Raw genomic sequence first — 16,902 nt, 5'->3', positions numbered from 1 at the left:
TACAGTATCTTTTCACTTTTGTTTTTGGATTTTACCAACTGACGTTTAATAGAGGTCATCTTGAAGATAGGCTGTGATCCAAGCGATCTTATTTCATAAGTCCATCTGTTCTTCCAAAAGCAATTAGACTTATATTCATGAGAAGCAGAGGTGGGGTAGTAGAATAAATCACTTGGAAATGAATTGTAGAGCAACTTAGGATTTATTTATTTTTTGAGATTCAAAAATGTATGGTATGTCTGCCATTTTATAGTTTCAAGTTTTCCTGCAAATGTATTTGAAGATTTCAGGAATTGTGGTGCTATAAAAAAAAGACGCTGATTGTATCCTTAAAAAATCCATTAATCTGAAAGTTTAAAAAAAAATAGATGAAGATTCATTATTTTAATTTAAAAAGTGATATTATTTTAATGTTATTTTATTTATTTGATTTCTCTAGCCGCCCAGCTCAGCAAATGACTCTGAGCAACCTACATCATTATACTTAAAAAACAAAGTAAAAACAATAAATATAATTTTTTATATTTCTATGTTGTAAATTACATTTTATTACATGGGATATTTTAATGTATTATTTTGTGAAATATTGTTAACTAAGCAGGAATATTAGGTTTAAATTATTTTACAATTTGCCCCAAATCATAATAACAACATACAAATGTTTTGTTAAGGATTTACAGACTATCCGAGTGCATGTTCCATATACAAAATTGATGCACCATTTACCAAAATAAATGCACTTACAATATACCCCTTGTATGTTTAGAATGAGTGAGAAATTCCACAAAAGTTATTTTTCTTGAAAATAGTGTAATAAAAGCAGTTAATAACATGTAATCAGCATAGCCATACTTTTAACAGAATCAGTACACACAATGTAAATGTTTTAAACTATTCCCAAAATAAAAATAAATGTTTTCATAGTGGCTGAGGAAAAGATTGTTTATTGGTTTCTTCTGCAAAACTTCAGGTTTGCTCAAGGCAGCTGACACCTCCTTCTTATGGAGGGATTGTATCATTTTGACTACATAGGGACCAATATTTGCAGAAGTTAGTATGCTGATGGTGTATATATAATATTATTAAGAGCCTTGGTGGAGCAGTGGGCTAATGCCTCCTTAAGTAACACCAGCTGCCTGCAATTAGTGCAGGTTCACATCCCACCAGGCTCAAGGTTGACTCAGCCTTCCATCCTTCTGAGGTAGGTAAAATGAGGACCCAGATTGTTGGGGGCAATAAGCTGACTTTGTAATAATGCCGCTGGGGTGTGTGTGAAAGCCCTAATAAGCAGGCATATACATAGAATGAAGGCTACTGCTAAGCTTGTTAGCCGCCCTGAATCTTTGGAGAAGGGCGGGATATAAATGGAATTAAAATAAAAAAAATAAAATAAAAAAAATATTATGTATTCTATTAGGTATGCAAAGTAATTGGACTTTGCTTTAAAACCCTTTCAAGCAGGTTACAAAGGTTGGGAATTATAATATTTTATGTTCTGGGATTACAGTCTGAAAGATGTGACAAGAAGGAAAAAAGTTGGGGGGGATGAAACTCAGGCATCTGATATTAAATCACAAAGTGGAAAAGTAGATATATACCTCTTGGGTATTTAGAACGAGATAAAAATGTTAACAAATGAGAATTCCTAGGCCTAATTAAAAGTGAATACAGCATTTCAGATCTTGTTTGTAAGTAAGCGAAAAAATAAATGTTGGTTATTCATGTTGCTCCATGCTACTGTTACCCTGCTTTGTTTTTTCCTCCTCTTTAAAAGAAGCATGTTTTTCCCCCATAGGCTACCTTCAAAGGCTGGATGGATATAATGTATGCAGCAGTAGATTCTAGAAAGGTAATATTGCTATGATCTTTTAAAATAAAGAGTAGACACCCTCAGATTGAGATCAATCCTTGATCTTTGCACAGACAGAACCATTCACTTTGCTTGGCAACAATACAGAAGTGATTTGCTATTACCCTAGTCTAGGATATTTCTCAGCTTCTTGGTCAAATCCATAGCTCTGATTTCTCTGATAATTTTCTCAGCCATACGCTAACCAGGTTTGATTCAGCTTCTGAACCCAAAGAAGGCAAGTCAGCTGCTACTACTTGCAAGAGCAACTTTATTATTTTATATAAGAAAGAATGCTAATCATCATCTCACGGGAAAATAAAAAAAATATCCAATTGTCAGATGCTAGCTGCACCTTCTCTGTACAGGTCTTGATCTCTTTTGTGCACAGAATATTCAGCAATGGCCCCAGAATTAATTTCAGAGTAAAATTAAAAGGGATTTATGTACCTAATGGATCCCTGTGAGCCTTTGAATCAAAGGGCAACTTTACTAATCATTGCATAATGCATAAATTACAATGATTTCCCGGAAGAGGACATCATTTAATCATTTCATTCTTTATTAAATGTGTAGATTTAACCAGAAGCAAAATATTTAAACTGCCCTGTTTATTAGATGTACGTGAGTTTGACACAAAATAGGAAAAAAATAAAAAGAATTTGAATGCAGTGAGAATGGTTATGCAAAAAATATGTATGACATAACACAAGAAGTAATAAAGGTTAATGTCAAAGGAATCTAAATGCAGAACAAAAGTGAATAGTACAAAATAAATACGTGAGAGCTACATGGATTGTATAGAGAGAATGAATAAAGATCAAAACTAAGAACAAACAGAGGAAAAAATATTAAAGGACAAAGATAAGGGAATGAGAAAATTTGTAGGTGGATGGATAAAAGGAGTTCCTCAGAAGTAATGTATAAAGAATAAAAAAGTCAGTGTATAAAGTGAGGCAAGGATATAGTACCAATAAGGGTGGTTTGCAACAATAGGAAGGTTTGCAGTAGTATAATAGATGCTGTTGGTATAAATAAGATTTAGTTAGATTTCATTTTTCTTTTACCTTTGCTTATACCTTTTGACCAGTATTTTATTATTTTTCTGCACAATGTTGCATTATTTAAAACCGAATACACTGTGATTTGTTAGATTAATAGATTAAATATAGATTGGGGTTTCTCTCTTTCACTCTCTTACTTGCTCTCTCCTTCTCTCCCCCCAAAGTATAATTATTTTTTCTTTGCTTATAGCAAGAAGAGCAGCCCAGCTATGAGGACAACATCTATATGTATATCTACTTCGTTATCTTCATCATCTTTGGATCCTTCTTCACTTTGAATCTCTTCATTGGTGTTATTATTGACAACTTCAATCAGCAAAAGAAAAAGATAGGTCAACTTTTCATATTTTCTAGCACACAAGTAGAAGGAAGAGAAGAGAGAAAGATACATCCTAGAATGCGTTTAATTATCTACTAATAAACTTTGGACTCTCCCAAATCTTGCTGCTGTTGATCCAAAATGTAAATGATTAAAAGTCGATTCTCACATGCCAGTCAACTGTTGCAACTGTAAGATAAGATTAAGTGAGTGAAAGAGGCATTGCAGGTGGTCCTTGACTTTGTTGTTGTTGTTAGTTGCGAAGTCGTGTCCGACCCATCACAACCCTATGGACAATGTTCCTCCAGGCCTTCCTGTCCTCTACCATCTTCTGGAGTCCATCTAAGCTCACGCCTACTGCTTCAGTGACTCCATCCAGCCACCTCATTCTCTGTCATCCCCTTCTTCTATTCCCCTCAATCTTTCCCAGCATTAGGCTCTTCTCCAGTGAGTCCTTCCTTCTCATTAGGTGGCCAAAGTATTTGAGTTTTAGCTTCAGGAACTGGCCTTCTAAAGAGAAGTCAGGGTTGATCTCCTCTAGGACTGACCGGTTTGATCGCCTTGCAGTCCAAGGAACTCGCAGGAGTCTTCTCCAGCACCATAGTTCAAAGGCTTCAATTCTTTGGCGCTCAGCCTTTCTTATGGTCCAGCTTTCACTGCCATACACTGCAACTGGGAAGACCATAGCCTTGACTATACGCACTTTTGTTGACAGGGTGATGTCTCTGCTTTTTAGTGTGCTGTCTAGATTTGCCATGGCTTTCCTCCCCAGGAGCAAGCGTCTTTTAACTTCTTGGCTACAGTCCCCATCTGCAGTGATCTTGGAGCCCAGGAAAATAAAATCTGTCACTACCTCCATTTCTTCCCCATCTATTTGCCAGGAATTGAGAGGGCCAGATGCCATGATCTTGGTTTTCTTAATGTTTAGTTTCAACCCAACTTTTGCACTCTCCTTCTTCACCCGCAACAAGAGGCTCTTTAGTTCTTCTTCACTTTCTGCCATTAGAGTGGTATCATCTGCATATCTTAGGTTGTTGATGTTTCTTCCGGCAATCTTAATTCCAACTTTTGATTCATCTAGCCCTGCCTTTCTCATGATGTGCTCTGCATATAAGTTAAATAGGCAAGGCGACAGTATACAGCCTTGCCGGACTCCTTTCCCAATTTTGAACCAATCAGTGGTTCCGTGTCCAGTTCTCACTGTTGCTTCTTGGCCCGCATATAGATTTCTCAAGAGACAAATAAGATGGTCTGGTATGCCCATCTCTTTAAGGACTTGCCAGAGTTTGTTATGATCCACACAATCAAAGGCTTTAGCATAGTCAATGAAGCAGAAGTAGATGTTTTTCTGGAACTCTCTAGCTTTCTCCATGATCCAGCGTATGTTAGCAATTTGATCTCTAGTTCCTCTGCCTCTTCGAAATCCTGCCTGTACTTCTGGTAATTCTCGATCCACATACTGCTGGAGTCTAGCTTGTAGAATTTTAAGCATAACTTTACTAACTTGAGAAATGAGTGCAATGGTGCGATAGTTTGAACATTCTTTGGCACTGCCTTTCTTTCGAATTGGAATGTAAACTGCTCTTTTCCAATCCTGTGGCCACTGTTGAGTTTTCCAAATTTGCTGGCAAATTGAGTGTAGCACTTTTACTGCATCGTCTTTTAAGATTTTGAATAGCTCAGCTGGAATACTGTCACCTCCACTAGCTTTGTTGTTGCTCAGCTTTTCTAAGGCCCACTTCACTTCACATTCTAGGATGTCTGGCTCGAGGTCAGTGACCACCTCATTGTGATTATCAGGGACGTTAAGCTCATTCTTGTATAGTTCTTCTGTGTAATTTTGCCACCTCTTCTTAATCTCTTCTACCTCTGTTAGGTCCCTGCCATTTTGGTCCTTTATCATGCCCATTTTTGCATGAAACGTTCCTTTCATCTCTCCAATTTTCTTGAAAAGATCTCTGGTCCTCCCTATTCTATTGTTTTCTTCTATTTCTTTGCACTGTTCATTTAAGAAGGCATTCTTATCTCTTCTAGCTATTCTTTGGAATTCTGCATTTAATTGGGCATATCTTTTTCTCCCTTGCCTTTCGCTTCCCTCCTTTCCTCAGCTATTTGCAAAGCTTCCTCAGACAGCTATTTTGCTTTCTTGCATTTCTTTTTCTTTGGGATGGTTTTGGTTGCTACCTGTTGTACAATGTTGCGAACCTCTGTCCATAGTTCTTCAGGCACTCTGTCTATCAATCTAATTCCTTAAATCTATTTGTCACCTCTACTGTATATTCAACAGGGATATGATTTAATTCATACCTGACTGGCCTAGCGCTTTTCCCTACTTTCTTTAATTTAAGCCTAAACTTTGCAAGGAGAAGCTCATGGTCTGAGCCACAGTCAGCTCCTGGTCTTGTTTTTACTGACTGTATAGAGCTTCTCCATCTTTGGCTACAGAGCATATAGTCAATCTGATTTCTGTGTTGACCGTCTGGTGATGTCCATGTGTAAAGCCGTCTCTTGGATTGTTGGAAAAGAGTGTTTGCTATGACCATCGTATTCTCTTGACAAAATTCTATCAGCCTGTGCCCTGCTTCATTTTGTACTCCAAGGCCAAACTTGCCTGTTATTCCAGTTATCTTTTGGCTTCCTACTTTAGCATTCCAATCCCCCATGATGATAAGGACATCATTTTTGGGTGTTAGTTCTATAAGGTGCTGTAGGGCTTCATAGAACCGGTCAATTTCATCCTCTTCAGCACCGGTGGTTGGGGCATAGACTTGGACTACTGTGATATTAAATGGTTTGCCTTGGATTCGAACTGAGATCATTCTGTCATTTTGAGGATTGTATCCCAGTATTGCTTTTCCTATTTTTTTATTGACTATGAAGGCTACTCCATTTCTTCTGAGGGATTCTTGCCTGCAGTAGTATACCTGATGGTCATTTGAATTAAATTCACCCATTCCTGTCCATTTTAGTTCACTGATACCTAAGATGTCAATGTTTAGTCTTGTCATCTCTTGTTTGACCACGTCCAGCTTTCCTTGATTCATGGATCTTACATTCCAGGTTCCTATGGAGAAAGAATCTTTACAGCATCGGACTTTCCTTTCACCACCAGACATATCCACAGCTGAGCATCCTTTCGGCTTTGGCCCAGTCGCTTCATTCTTTCTGGCACTACTAGTACTAGCCCTCTGCTCTTCCCCAGTAGCATATTGGACGCCTTCTGACCTGAAGGGCTCATCTTCCAGCGTCATATCGTTTTGCCTTTTGGTGCTGTCCATAGGGTTTTCATGGCAAAGATACTGAAGTGGTTTGCCATTTCCTTCTCCAGTGGATCACGTTTTGTCAGAACTCTCTGCTATGACCTTTCCGTCTTGGGTGGCCCTGCACGGCATAGCTCATAGCTTCATTGAATTACGCAAGCCCCTTCGCCACGACAAGGCAGTAATCCATGAAGGGGGTCCTTGACTTACAACCATTCATTTAGCGACTCTTTGCTCTGAAAAAGATGATTTATGACGCTTCTCACACTTATGACCATTGCAGTATCCCCACCATCACGTAATCAAAATTCGGCAAGTGGCATGTATTTATGATGGTTGCAGCATCCCAGGGTCCTGGGACTGTCATCTGCAATCTTTCTAGGAAGCTCCTGACTAGCAAAGTCAATAGGGGAAGTCAGATTCGCTTATTGACCACATGATTTACTTAACTGCAGTGATTTAAAAACTGTGGCAAAAAGTTCGTAAAATGGGACATGACTCACTTAACAACTGCCTTGCTTATCAATGGAAATTTTGGGCCCAACTGTAGTTGTAGGTTGAGTACTACCTGTATAGATCAAATATAAAGGAAAAGCTTAGTATCCTTTTGTATAATTGGTTCCATTTTGATTCTTCAACTAAGCCCCAGAGAAAGATAACCAGTAAATGCAGAACAGTTATATTTCAGATAAATAATTACCTCTTTGACTAGTTTCTCATGTCTTTCATCACTTCAAACAAAGTATTACAATTTATAATGCTAAAGTGAACCTTTGCTCTACATCAGGCTTCCCTAAACCGATGCAATGGATTAAACATTCCCAGGCATCATAGCCATTAGGCCTGTGGCTGATGGGCATTGTAGTCTGAGATCTAGTGGACACTACATTGACTTAAATGTTCCCACAACAGAACTAAATACAGTAGAACCCAACTCTGTGAGACAATTACTTCCAGAGATGGTACAATTTCTTTGCCACACAAAGTAATAAGAAAAGCCTGCTCATTGAATATGCACCATAATCCTCAAGCATGGTTGAATGGATTGTAACCAACTTCCTTTTCTTCCTCTCTTCCCCTTTACTTTGGAGGTCAGGATATCTTTATGACAGAAGAACAGAAGAAATACTACAATGCCATGAAAAAATTAGGCTCCAAAAAACCTCAAAAGCCAATTCCCAGGCCTCTGGTAAGTTGTTCAATTTTTTTCTAGCATGCCATTCCTTATATGGAACTGCATCTACATGGAGGGAAGTGTGTGGTGGGATGCCTCAAGGCTCTGTTCTGGGCCCAGTGCTCTTCAACATCTTCATCAATGACTTGGATGAGGGGATAGATGGGGAACTCATCAAATTTGCAGATGACACCAAGTTGGCAGGAATAGCCAAAACTCCAGAAGATAGGCTTAAGATACAGAAGGAGAGCACAAAGATGATTAGGGAACTGGAGGCTGAAACATAGAAGGAACAGTTACTGGAATTGGGTATGTCTAGTTTAACGAAGAGAAGGACGAGGGGTGACATAATAGCAGTGTTCCAATATCTCAAGGGGTTGCCACAAAGAAGAGGGAGTCAAGCTATTCTCCAAAGCATCTGAAGGCAGGACAAGAAGGAATGGATGGAAATTAATCCAAGAGAGAAGCAATCTAGAACTAAGGAGAAATTTCCTGACAGTTAGAACAATTAATCAGTGGAACAACCTGCCTCCAGAAGTTGTGAACGCTCCAACACTGGAAATTTTTAAGAAGAGACCGGACAACCATTCATCTGAAATGGTTAAGGTTTCCTGCCTGAGCAGGGGGTTGAACTAGAAGACCCCCAAGGTCCCTTCCAACTCTAGTAGTAGAAGTAGTAGTATTAGTAATAGTATTGTTGTTGTTGTTGTTATTGTAATTATTATTGTTATATAGTCAAGTGTACTCTTTCATTCCTCTCCTCACCCCCAAGTATATTGGGATTATTAGGAATAAAAAGGAAAACTATAATTGCTAATGTGTAAAAATATCAATTGGGAGATTTCTGATTCAAATTTCCATGTTAGAGAGCCTTGAGAAAGTCACAAATCTTTAACCTTTCTTTCATCATTCCACTCCTGGGACTACCGTACTATCTTCCAGAGTTCTTGTAAAAATTATGCCTGAAGAAAAAAAATGAATGCCAGATGAAGCTAATCATACAATTATATTATATGTATTTACATGCAGCAAAGCTTCATTAATACCATGCTAACTGAACATTTTTTCAATCTGCCTTTAAGCGTCCCTTCAAAATAGAAGAAAAAAACCCTCTACTACTGTCTTATTAAAATCTTATTTAACTGGATAATACCAAAGGTACACTGGTTATTTCACAATATTCATATGCATGTTTTCTGTGTATAATAGAACAAAATCCAAGGCGCTGTCTTCGACTTTGTCACCCAGCAAGCCTTTGATATACTAATAATGCTGCTCATCTGTCTCAACATGGTGACTATGATGGTTGAAACAGACACACAAAGCAAAGAGATGGAGGAGATCCTCTACTGGATCAATTTTGTCTTTGTTATCTTTTTCACTTGCGAGTGTGTGCTGAAAATGTTTGCCTTACGTCACTATTATTTCACTATTGGATGGAATATTTTTGATTTTGTGGTTGTGATACTCTCCATTGTGGGTAAGTATATAGAAATATTTTCATGATATTGCATGTATCTAGCACAGTAATCAAAGTGCCTGGAGAAATGGAAAATTCTAATGTAAAGTTGCAAACATCTAAATGAAAATGTGAACTTGTAATACTGAAACTGAGACTTATTAAGAGCTGAAATTTTGGTTCTTTCTATCATTAATCAGTTCTTTTACAGCCAATAGTTCAGCGGTTAAAGGTGCTGAGCTTGTCAGTCAGAAAGTTCAAGGCCTGAGCACTGCGTGACGGGGTGAACTCTTGTTACTCGCCCCAGCTCCTGCCCAGCTAGCAGGTCGAAACCATGCAAAACAAGTAGATAAATAGATACCACTTCAGTGGGAAAGTAACATTATTCCATGGACATAGTCATGCTGGCCACATAATCACGGAAACGTCTTAGGGCAGGGGTAGGGAACCTTGGCTCTTTTATGACTTGTGGACTTCAACTCCCAGAATTCCTGAGTCAGCATGGCTGCTTCAGAAATTCTGGGTATTGAAGTCCACAAGTCATAAAAGAGCCAAGGTTCCCTACCCCTGTCTTAGGGCAATGCTGGCTCCCTCAGGTAAGAAACTGAGATAAGCACCGCCCCCTGGAGTCAGACACGATTGGACAGGGGAAACCTTTACCTTTATAGTCACTAATCTGTTTTGGATTATATTTCTTTACAACATAATTTGAGACTGCCTCTTAAAATTGATACTTATATACAGTAGAATGTTTTCTATTAAAACTAATTGAGGAGCAATGGAGAAATCCCTGGAATATATTAAGTTCCATTGATTCTCATCTTGTTATTCATCTCATCTCAATTCAAAGGACAACTTTTTATATGAACTAACTTGATACACTGAGATTTTCCTTGGCAGCCCTTTGTATCTGCTTTCTGTGTCTAATAAAGTAAGCGGTCATGCAGAGGCTATTTCAGCAGTGGTTACCAAAATGGTGCAGGCCTTCTCTCTTGCTCTTTCCTTTTGTGCCACTTAACAGTTTAACTAACCATGCGCCATTTTTAAGGGTTTCTACTTTTCTACTTTCTACTTGAAACACCGTGGTCATAGGTGTGAAACCCATTGTCTGTTATGGGCATGATTTTGAAGAAAACCGGAACAATCAGTTTTTGGCAAACTGTCCTAAAATATGGTCATGTGCCAGCTGTAACTGCAGGCATGTTACTGAGCACCTGATGCACAGTCAGGTGGCTATGACTTATGACTGTGAGAACTTAAGATCTGGGTCCCATTTTTTCAGGCTGAATGGTCACCAAGCAACCGGTTGTAAGTTGAGGGCTACCTGTAGTTATTACTAAAAGGACCTAATGGTCAAGAGATGGTCACTTTTAAAGCAAGCTGTGATTTTCTTAGACTTATAAACTGTCTTTTAAATTTGCCCATTATTTCCATACTTCTGAAGAAATCATGTGAGATGACTTGACACGATTGTAACTCTCTTTTCTCCCCTCAATATTTTTAAAGGTATGTTTTTGGCAGAAATCATAGAGAAATATTTTGTGTCACCAACTCTCTTCAGAGTCATCCGCCTGGCCCGTATTGGTCGAATTCTGCGCCTAATCAAAGGAGCTAAAGGGATCCGCACCTTGCTTTTTGCCTTAATGATGTCTTTGCCTGCCTTGTTCAACATTGGCCTCCTGCTCTTTTTAGTGATGTTCATCTTTTCCATCTTTGGAATGTCAAACTTCGCTTATGTCAAGCATGAGGCAGGTATTGATGACATGTTCAACTTTGAGACTTTTGGCAACAGCATGATATGCTTATTCCAGATCACTACCTCAGCTGGATGGGATGGGTTGCTCTTACCTATCCTCAACCGTCCTCCAGACTGTGATTTGGAAAAAGAACATCCTGGGAGTGGCTTCAAAGGTGACTGTGGGAATCCTTCCGTAGGGATCTTTTTCTTTGTTAGCTATATCATCATCTCCTTTCTGATTGTGGTAAATATGTACATTGCCATCATTCTAGAGAACTTCAGTGTGGCTACAGAGGAAAGTGCTGATCCACTGAGTGAAGATGACTTTGAAACCTTCTATGAGATCTGGGAGAAGTTTGACCCTGACGCTACCCAGTTCATTGAATACTGCAAGTTGGCAGACTTTGCAGATGCTCTGGAGCACCCTCTTCGTGTTCCTAAGCCCAACACCATTGAACTCATTGCCATGGATTTGCCAATGGTGAGTGGGGACAGAATCCATTGCCTGGACATCCTCTTTGCCTTTACCAAGCGTGTATTGGGTGACAGTGGTGAACTAGACATCTTGAGGCAACAGATGGAAGAGAGATTTGTGGCTTCTAACCCTTCCAAAGTGTCTTATGAGCCCATCACAACCACGTTACGGCGCAAACAGGAGGAGGTCTCTGCAGTGGTGATCCAGAGGGCTTACAGGGTCCGTTTAGCAAGGAGGGGATTTATCTACCGAAAAAACGTCTCCAACAGAATAGAAAATGGAGGGACAAATAGGGAGAAAAAAGAAGGCACTCCATCCACGGCTTCCCTCCCATCGTACGACAGCGTAACTAAGCCTGAAAAAGAGAAACAGCAGGCCGAAGAAGGGAGACGCGAAAGAGCAAAAAGGCAAAAAGACGTCAGGGAATCCAAATACTGAGATGATCTATAATAATAATATTAACTGTAGAAAACCCATGAGCAGAAAAGATTGTTTACAAACTTCCTGATAAAATATATATCAATAGCAAACAGCTGTGGAGAAACTTTTAAAGATCTTATACCAAACATAGTCTGCTTACTGTGTGACCATGTTGCATCTCAAAGCAGTGATCTACCACCTGTTTAATGGACCCATCTAGACCAATATATTAAAAAAAACAGGAAACAATGCAAAGGAGAAAAAGGATTTTATACAGTCTGGGCAGGTGGATACTGCATGTTCCACATCAGTCAATGCAACTTAGGACAAAAAAGCAAAATAAAACACACACACAAACAAGGAAAAAATTGCTGCTTGAGGATTCATATTTTCTTCCAAAGCAGCAAAAATTTATTTTATTTGATTTGATTTGATTTTATTGAAAGGAAATCTGGAAAAATATCACTTAAAGGGTTGATTAGTTCATGCAAAACTAGATTTTCATACTTGACATTTAGTTTAAGCAGCAAAAAACAAAAAAGAAGGAAAAAAAACAAGTAGAGCAACAACAAAAAGCTGAAATGAAATGACACTTATTTAGCCCGTATCATTTAATAATCATCATTCCTTTAGTACTTATTATATGCATACTTTTTATTCTATGGGCTCCACCATGGTTTGTGAGAGTTGGGGGTAATCAGGTATTTTCAGTTTGCCAAACTCGCTCAGGCTGATTCCAAAAATAAATTAAATAAAATTGTGCTCGTTTCAATGCATAGAAATGATTTGCATGATGGCATGCTGTGATCAGGAATCATGCATGAGGAATCATAAAACCACAATATGCTGTCCAGGCCATGTGTTAAGCCATATGTTTGAGGCATTCCACTGACTATGGCACACTGTATTTGGAGAGTTACTCTTAGCTATGATTATGCTTTTCGCCTAGTTCCCAAGTGTTAATCTTTCCATGTACCCTCCCACAAGAGGAGAAAAGTGAAACCAATCAAGGAGTTTATGCGTATTTTTAATAAGCTTCATGCAGTCAACTTCTTTTGTACTTTTTAAAAGTAACTCCCCAAATCAGCACCAAAACGCTGCTCTAAAACCCTTCCAGTTCAAGAAGTGGTTGTAGTACAATCTCAATATCTGGAACATTAGGGTTCAAGAAAACTCACCAAGTAGTTCTGTATCCTGCGATAGTTAGAGTTAAGTATCCATTCTGCCATATGCACTTTTTTTTCCTGTTGGAAATAAGCACTGTAGAAAACAACATATCGTCTCTCAAAGACACATTTTTAGCAGTTATGTAAAGCAATCTTATGGCAGGCAGGCTTATGATAGAGGAGTTTACAGCATTGTGTGCCATATTTACTGGCAAAATATTGCACCCTTTTGGAGTGCTGTTAATGTGAGAAAGGTACCCGGCAGAAGTGGATTTGTTTTTTCACTGACAATTTTCTGCAGCTACATGGTTTTATCCGATTCTTTGAGCTGCATTGTCCCCCTAAGGAAAGCAAACCAAACCTTTTTTAATGATGAGGAAAATAGTTTAAATACGGTATCTGTGAATGCAACATCCTACTCTTGGTGAGCAAAGTAGCAGTGTGACATGGATGCAGCACTGAGAGGAAAAGTGTCATATTAGACATGTGCCTTCACCAGTTCCACATTTCATCCCATATTGTTGTATGATGGTAATTCTAATGGTCCTTCATATTCAGGGAGGGATGAAGAGCTACCTCTCAACCAGTCTTAACTCTAAATTGATGGCCATTCTAAAGGGAGGGGAACTAATATTTATGTTTCTAAGAACTACTTTGGCATGTTTCATTTTTTCTAAAGTGTCCATTATGACCCCTTTTAATAAATCAATCCTCATAGTAATTCATCTTCTAAGGGCACAGATTTATGGAATGGTTCTCGGGTCAGTGTAGGCATTGCACTACAGTCAAGATTGTTCAGCCATACAGCTTTAAAAATTAAAGTTTGCAGAAGGCTGTAAAGAAATATGTTGAATTTCTGCAACATAATGAAAGAGGCTGTTTGAATGTGGACCAAAACCATTTTATCTTATAAAAGGGCAAAAAATATTTTTTAAAAAAGATTTAAAATTTTCCAAAATCAAAAGAAACCTAAGAAAGTTAGCAATGCCTTTTAGTTTAGTGGCAGATGCTTGACATTTAGAATTTTGCAACTTAGATACCAATTACAAGGTTAATCAGAAAGTAAGCCATTTGATAGAGATCTGTGCCAAGCTGAGCTTTTTAAAATGCATAATCAAGCTACCACGACATCAGTGGAATAATTCTGCTGTACCAGATACCACAAGGAGCAAAATATTTCTTTCTTGTTAGGTTTTATTCCAACTACTCATAAAATATGTATGATAAAATTACATGCACTTGTACAGGCAACATTGTAAACAGCACAACAACAACAAGAGCTGAAAAGTGTGACTGAACTTTTTAAGACAATAATATAAATACTGTAATATATCATTTTATTTTACTGGCATGCCTTTTTGTACATGACAAAGGACTACAAAAAATTAAATAGAGTGGCTTCTGGCTTATGCCACTGTCCATATTTAATTTTCTATCTCTCTAAAAATATTTTTTCCACTTTTCAGATGATGTCAATTTAAGTACATCCCTTCAGAGGAAAAATATCCTCTCAAAAGCTTTATTGCAAAAATGTATTTACAACAAAACTATTTAGATTGTATTTTGGCTCTGTGGTGCAATACATTTTGACCACTCTATGCAAGATTTGGCTAAATGTCATACTTATTCTTCAGTGGGACTATGGCTCCAAATGAAAAGCTTGGCACATATAGTGTTTGTGCTATCAAATTTTATTAAGCAAATTTTAGTAAAAATACCCTGCAATCTATATTTATATTTGCTTATTATTTAAGAATACTTGAATTTTCTTACATTACTCTAGCTTCACTTAAGAAAAAAACTATTAAGAAAATACTTCAAAACTGTGAACTATGTCCTACTAAAATTAATATCTTTCTAGTTTCTGCACAATGTTTCTTCAAGTTTCTTTCCATTTTAGATTTCTTTAATCAAATATCCCAATTAACCAGAATCCACTGGGATTAGGAGCCTCACTCTGGTATTTTTATATATAAGCATTACATTTTGGAAATCTTCTTTAAAATGAATCATCTTATAATGGTCTGAACCATTATAATGAAATTTTTAAGGAGATGAAAGAGAAAGGAATTTATTATTTCATCAAAAACAATCAGTGCTTTTTAGAAAAACCTGGTTTAAACTAGGAATCAGTCAAAAGAAATTTCAAATTTATTGAGAAACATTTGAACATGTAAATTTAATTTTAATACCATTTGTTTTTAAATCTCATTGTTTCACTCCACCCTCCTTTCCCCTGGTCAAAACAATTTTGCTAAAATTAATTTTAATAAAAATAACATTACATTTAGTTCATTTGTTTATAAATTCTTTTTTAAAAATTGAAATAATAAGAATAATCTCTTTGGAAACGAAAGTTGATGTCTTCCTAGTGAATGAATGATGTATGGAAAAGAACTGAAAATAACATACATGGGAGATAATCAATATAAACTGAAATGAATAAGCATTCATAATTAAGTAATTTGTCATCCCTTTGATTTCTTTAATTATTGTCAATGACCAGCACAATAAGAGGCCAAATACAATAGTCATAATGCCAAAACTAGAGAAAGGAAAATTTGAATAAAATGCAGTAAAATACTATAAAACATAAGATATAACATAGACATGGAATGAAACTGGAATATAACAGACTAAAAGAAGAAGGGGAAACCCTTCATAATGTCGTGATTCCAAGATTAGGCCATTTTATGTCTTCTTATGGAGATCATTGTAGATAGAAACCTAGCATCTTTAGTGATGGTAGTGGTAAGGCTGAAAATAAAATTTGCTTCCCACTTAGTGTAAATCTAGGGAGAAAACATTTTTTCCAAGTCTACCATTCTGATAATGTTCTTTAAAATAAAGAATCCTATATCTAAAATATTCAAAAAGTATTTTATGAGAGTCATAGTCATTTAAGAGCGATGAATGTTTGGATTGTTAATGTGATGACAACGACAATTCAGTAAAACTGGATTATCTGCAGCTAACTTTGGTATGAATAAATTTTCAATGAAACCAAACAAAGCAAAAGTAAAACAAATTTTTGTACAGAAGGAAGAGAATTCTCAAATATAAAATATCTGACGGGTGAGGGCTGAACAATGGTGTAATGTGTTCCCATTGTAATCAGTTAATTTTGTTCAAGAATAATGGACTTTTGATATTTGAGTATTGAAGAGGAGGATGCAATAATAGACTGAGTCCACATTTCACACTTGCCTAGGTTGACGTTTAAAGGAAAAATGTGCCTATTCTTGCTTGCAGGTGTGTTTGGTAAGTGGCACAGCTAGCAAATCATCTATTTTTGGTAGTTAAGAACTGGGCACGTTGTTAAAACACAACACAATCAGCCAGAAGAACAGCCCTAAGCCAAGTTCTCTAATTACTAGGCATCAGTTAAAAATCTTACTCCATTGCAAATAATTGTATCATTCATCACATAGCAATTTCCCAATGAATCAATTTTCTTTAGCTTAGATAGCAAAACAAAAGAAAGGGGGGTATATTCTCCTATCTACGAGAAATTACACTGAAATGTTTTTAATTTACAGTACTGCTCTCTTTTTTATATTTTGTTTCATAAAATAATGCAGCCTATATCATCTTGCACTTGGTCTTCTTTCTAAACCTTCTGATAAAGAGTAAATGGAAAGAAAAAGAATCATACACTGAGTTAATCCTGGAGACAGTTATTGGAATTTCCACAAATCTGTCTGGGTTTTTAATTTGTTTCAAGTAGTATTACAAGAGCAGGTAACCAACCATTGGAGAATATCTGAATATTATTATTCTTGGGAAAGGTCCATAATCATGCAAATGAGCTGTATGTATGCAGATGATCTTGGTTCAGTCTTGGTTCAATTAAAGAGGATGTATAGGAGATAATGGGAAGGACCCTTTTCTGCCTGAGACCTCGGGAAAGACGCTGCCAACCAAACTGAACAATAATAGTTTAGATGGAAAAATTAGGATCTTCCTAATTATGTCCTG

At 37.2% G+C, this 16,902-nt stretch overlaps 1 protein-coding gene and 1 long non-coding RNA gene across 4 annotated transcripts in view; one reads left to right on the top strand and one right to left on the bottom strand.

Annotated features, from left to right (window-relative positions):
- Nucleotides 1-11,776, top strand: part of SCN8A (sodium voltage-gated channel alpha subunit 8) — a gene marked incomplete at both ends in the record, with an annotated part of 79,396 nt that extends 67,620 nt beyond the window's left edge. Inside the window, 5 exons of the mRNA XM_083353607.1 lie at nt 1,796-1,849; nt 3,104-3,274; nt 7,589-7,681; nt 8,876-9,146; nt 10,632-11,776. Coding sequence (XP_083209733.1) covers nt 1,796-1,849; nt 3,104-3,274; nt 7,589-7,681; nt 8,876-9,146; nt 10,632-11,776 — 1,734 coding nt within the window. The remainder of the gene's footprint in view (nt 1-1,795; nt 1,850-3,103; nt 3,275-7,588; nt 7,682-8,875; nt 9,147-10,631) is intronic.
- LOC310635063 overlaps nt 1-16,902 on the bottom strand; it is a 110,005-nt gene that overhangs the window by 83,062 nt on the left and 10,041 nt on the right. The gene's annotated exons all lie outside the window — the stretch shown is intronic.

Source organism: Vipera ursinii (assembly GCF_947247035.1).
Source record: "Vipera ursinii genome assembly, chromosome: 2".
NCBI classification, from domain to species: Eukaryota; Metazoa; Chordata; class Lepidosauria; order Squamata; family Viperidae; genus Vipera; species Vipera ursinii.
The sequence above is the reverse complement of the archived record's forward strand: the minus strand, read 5'-3'. Positions and strand labels throughout refer to the sequence as shown.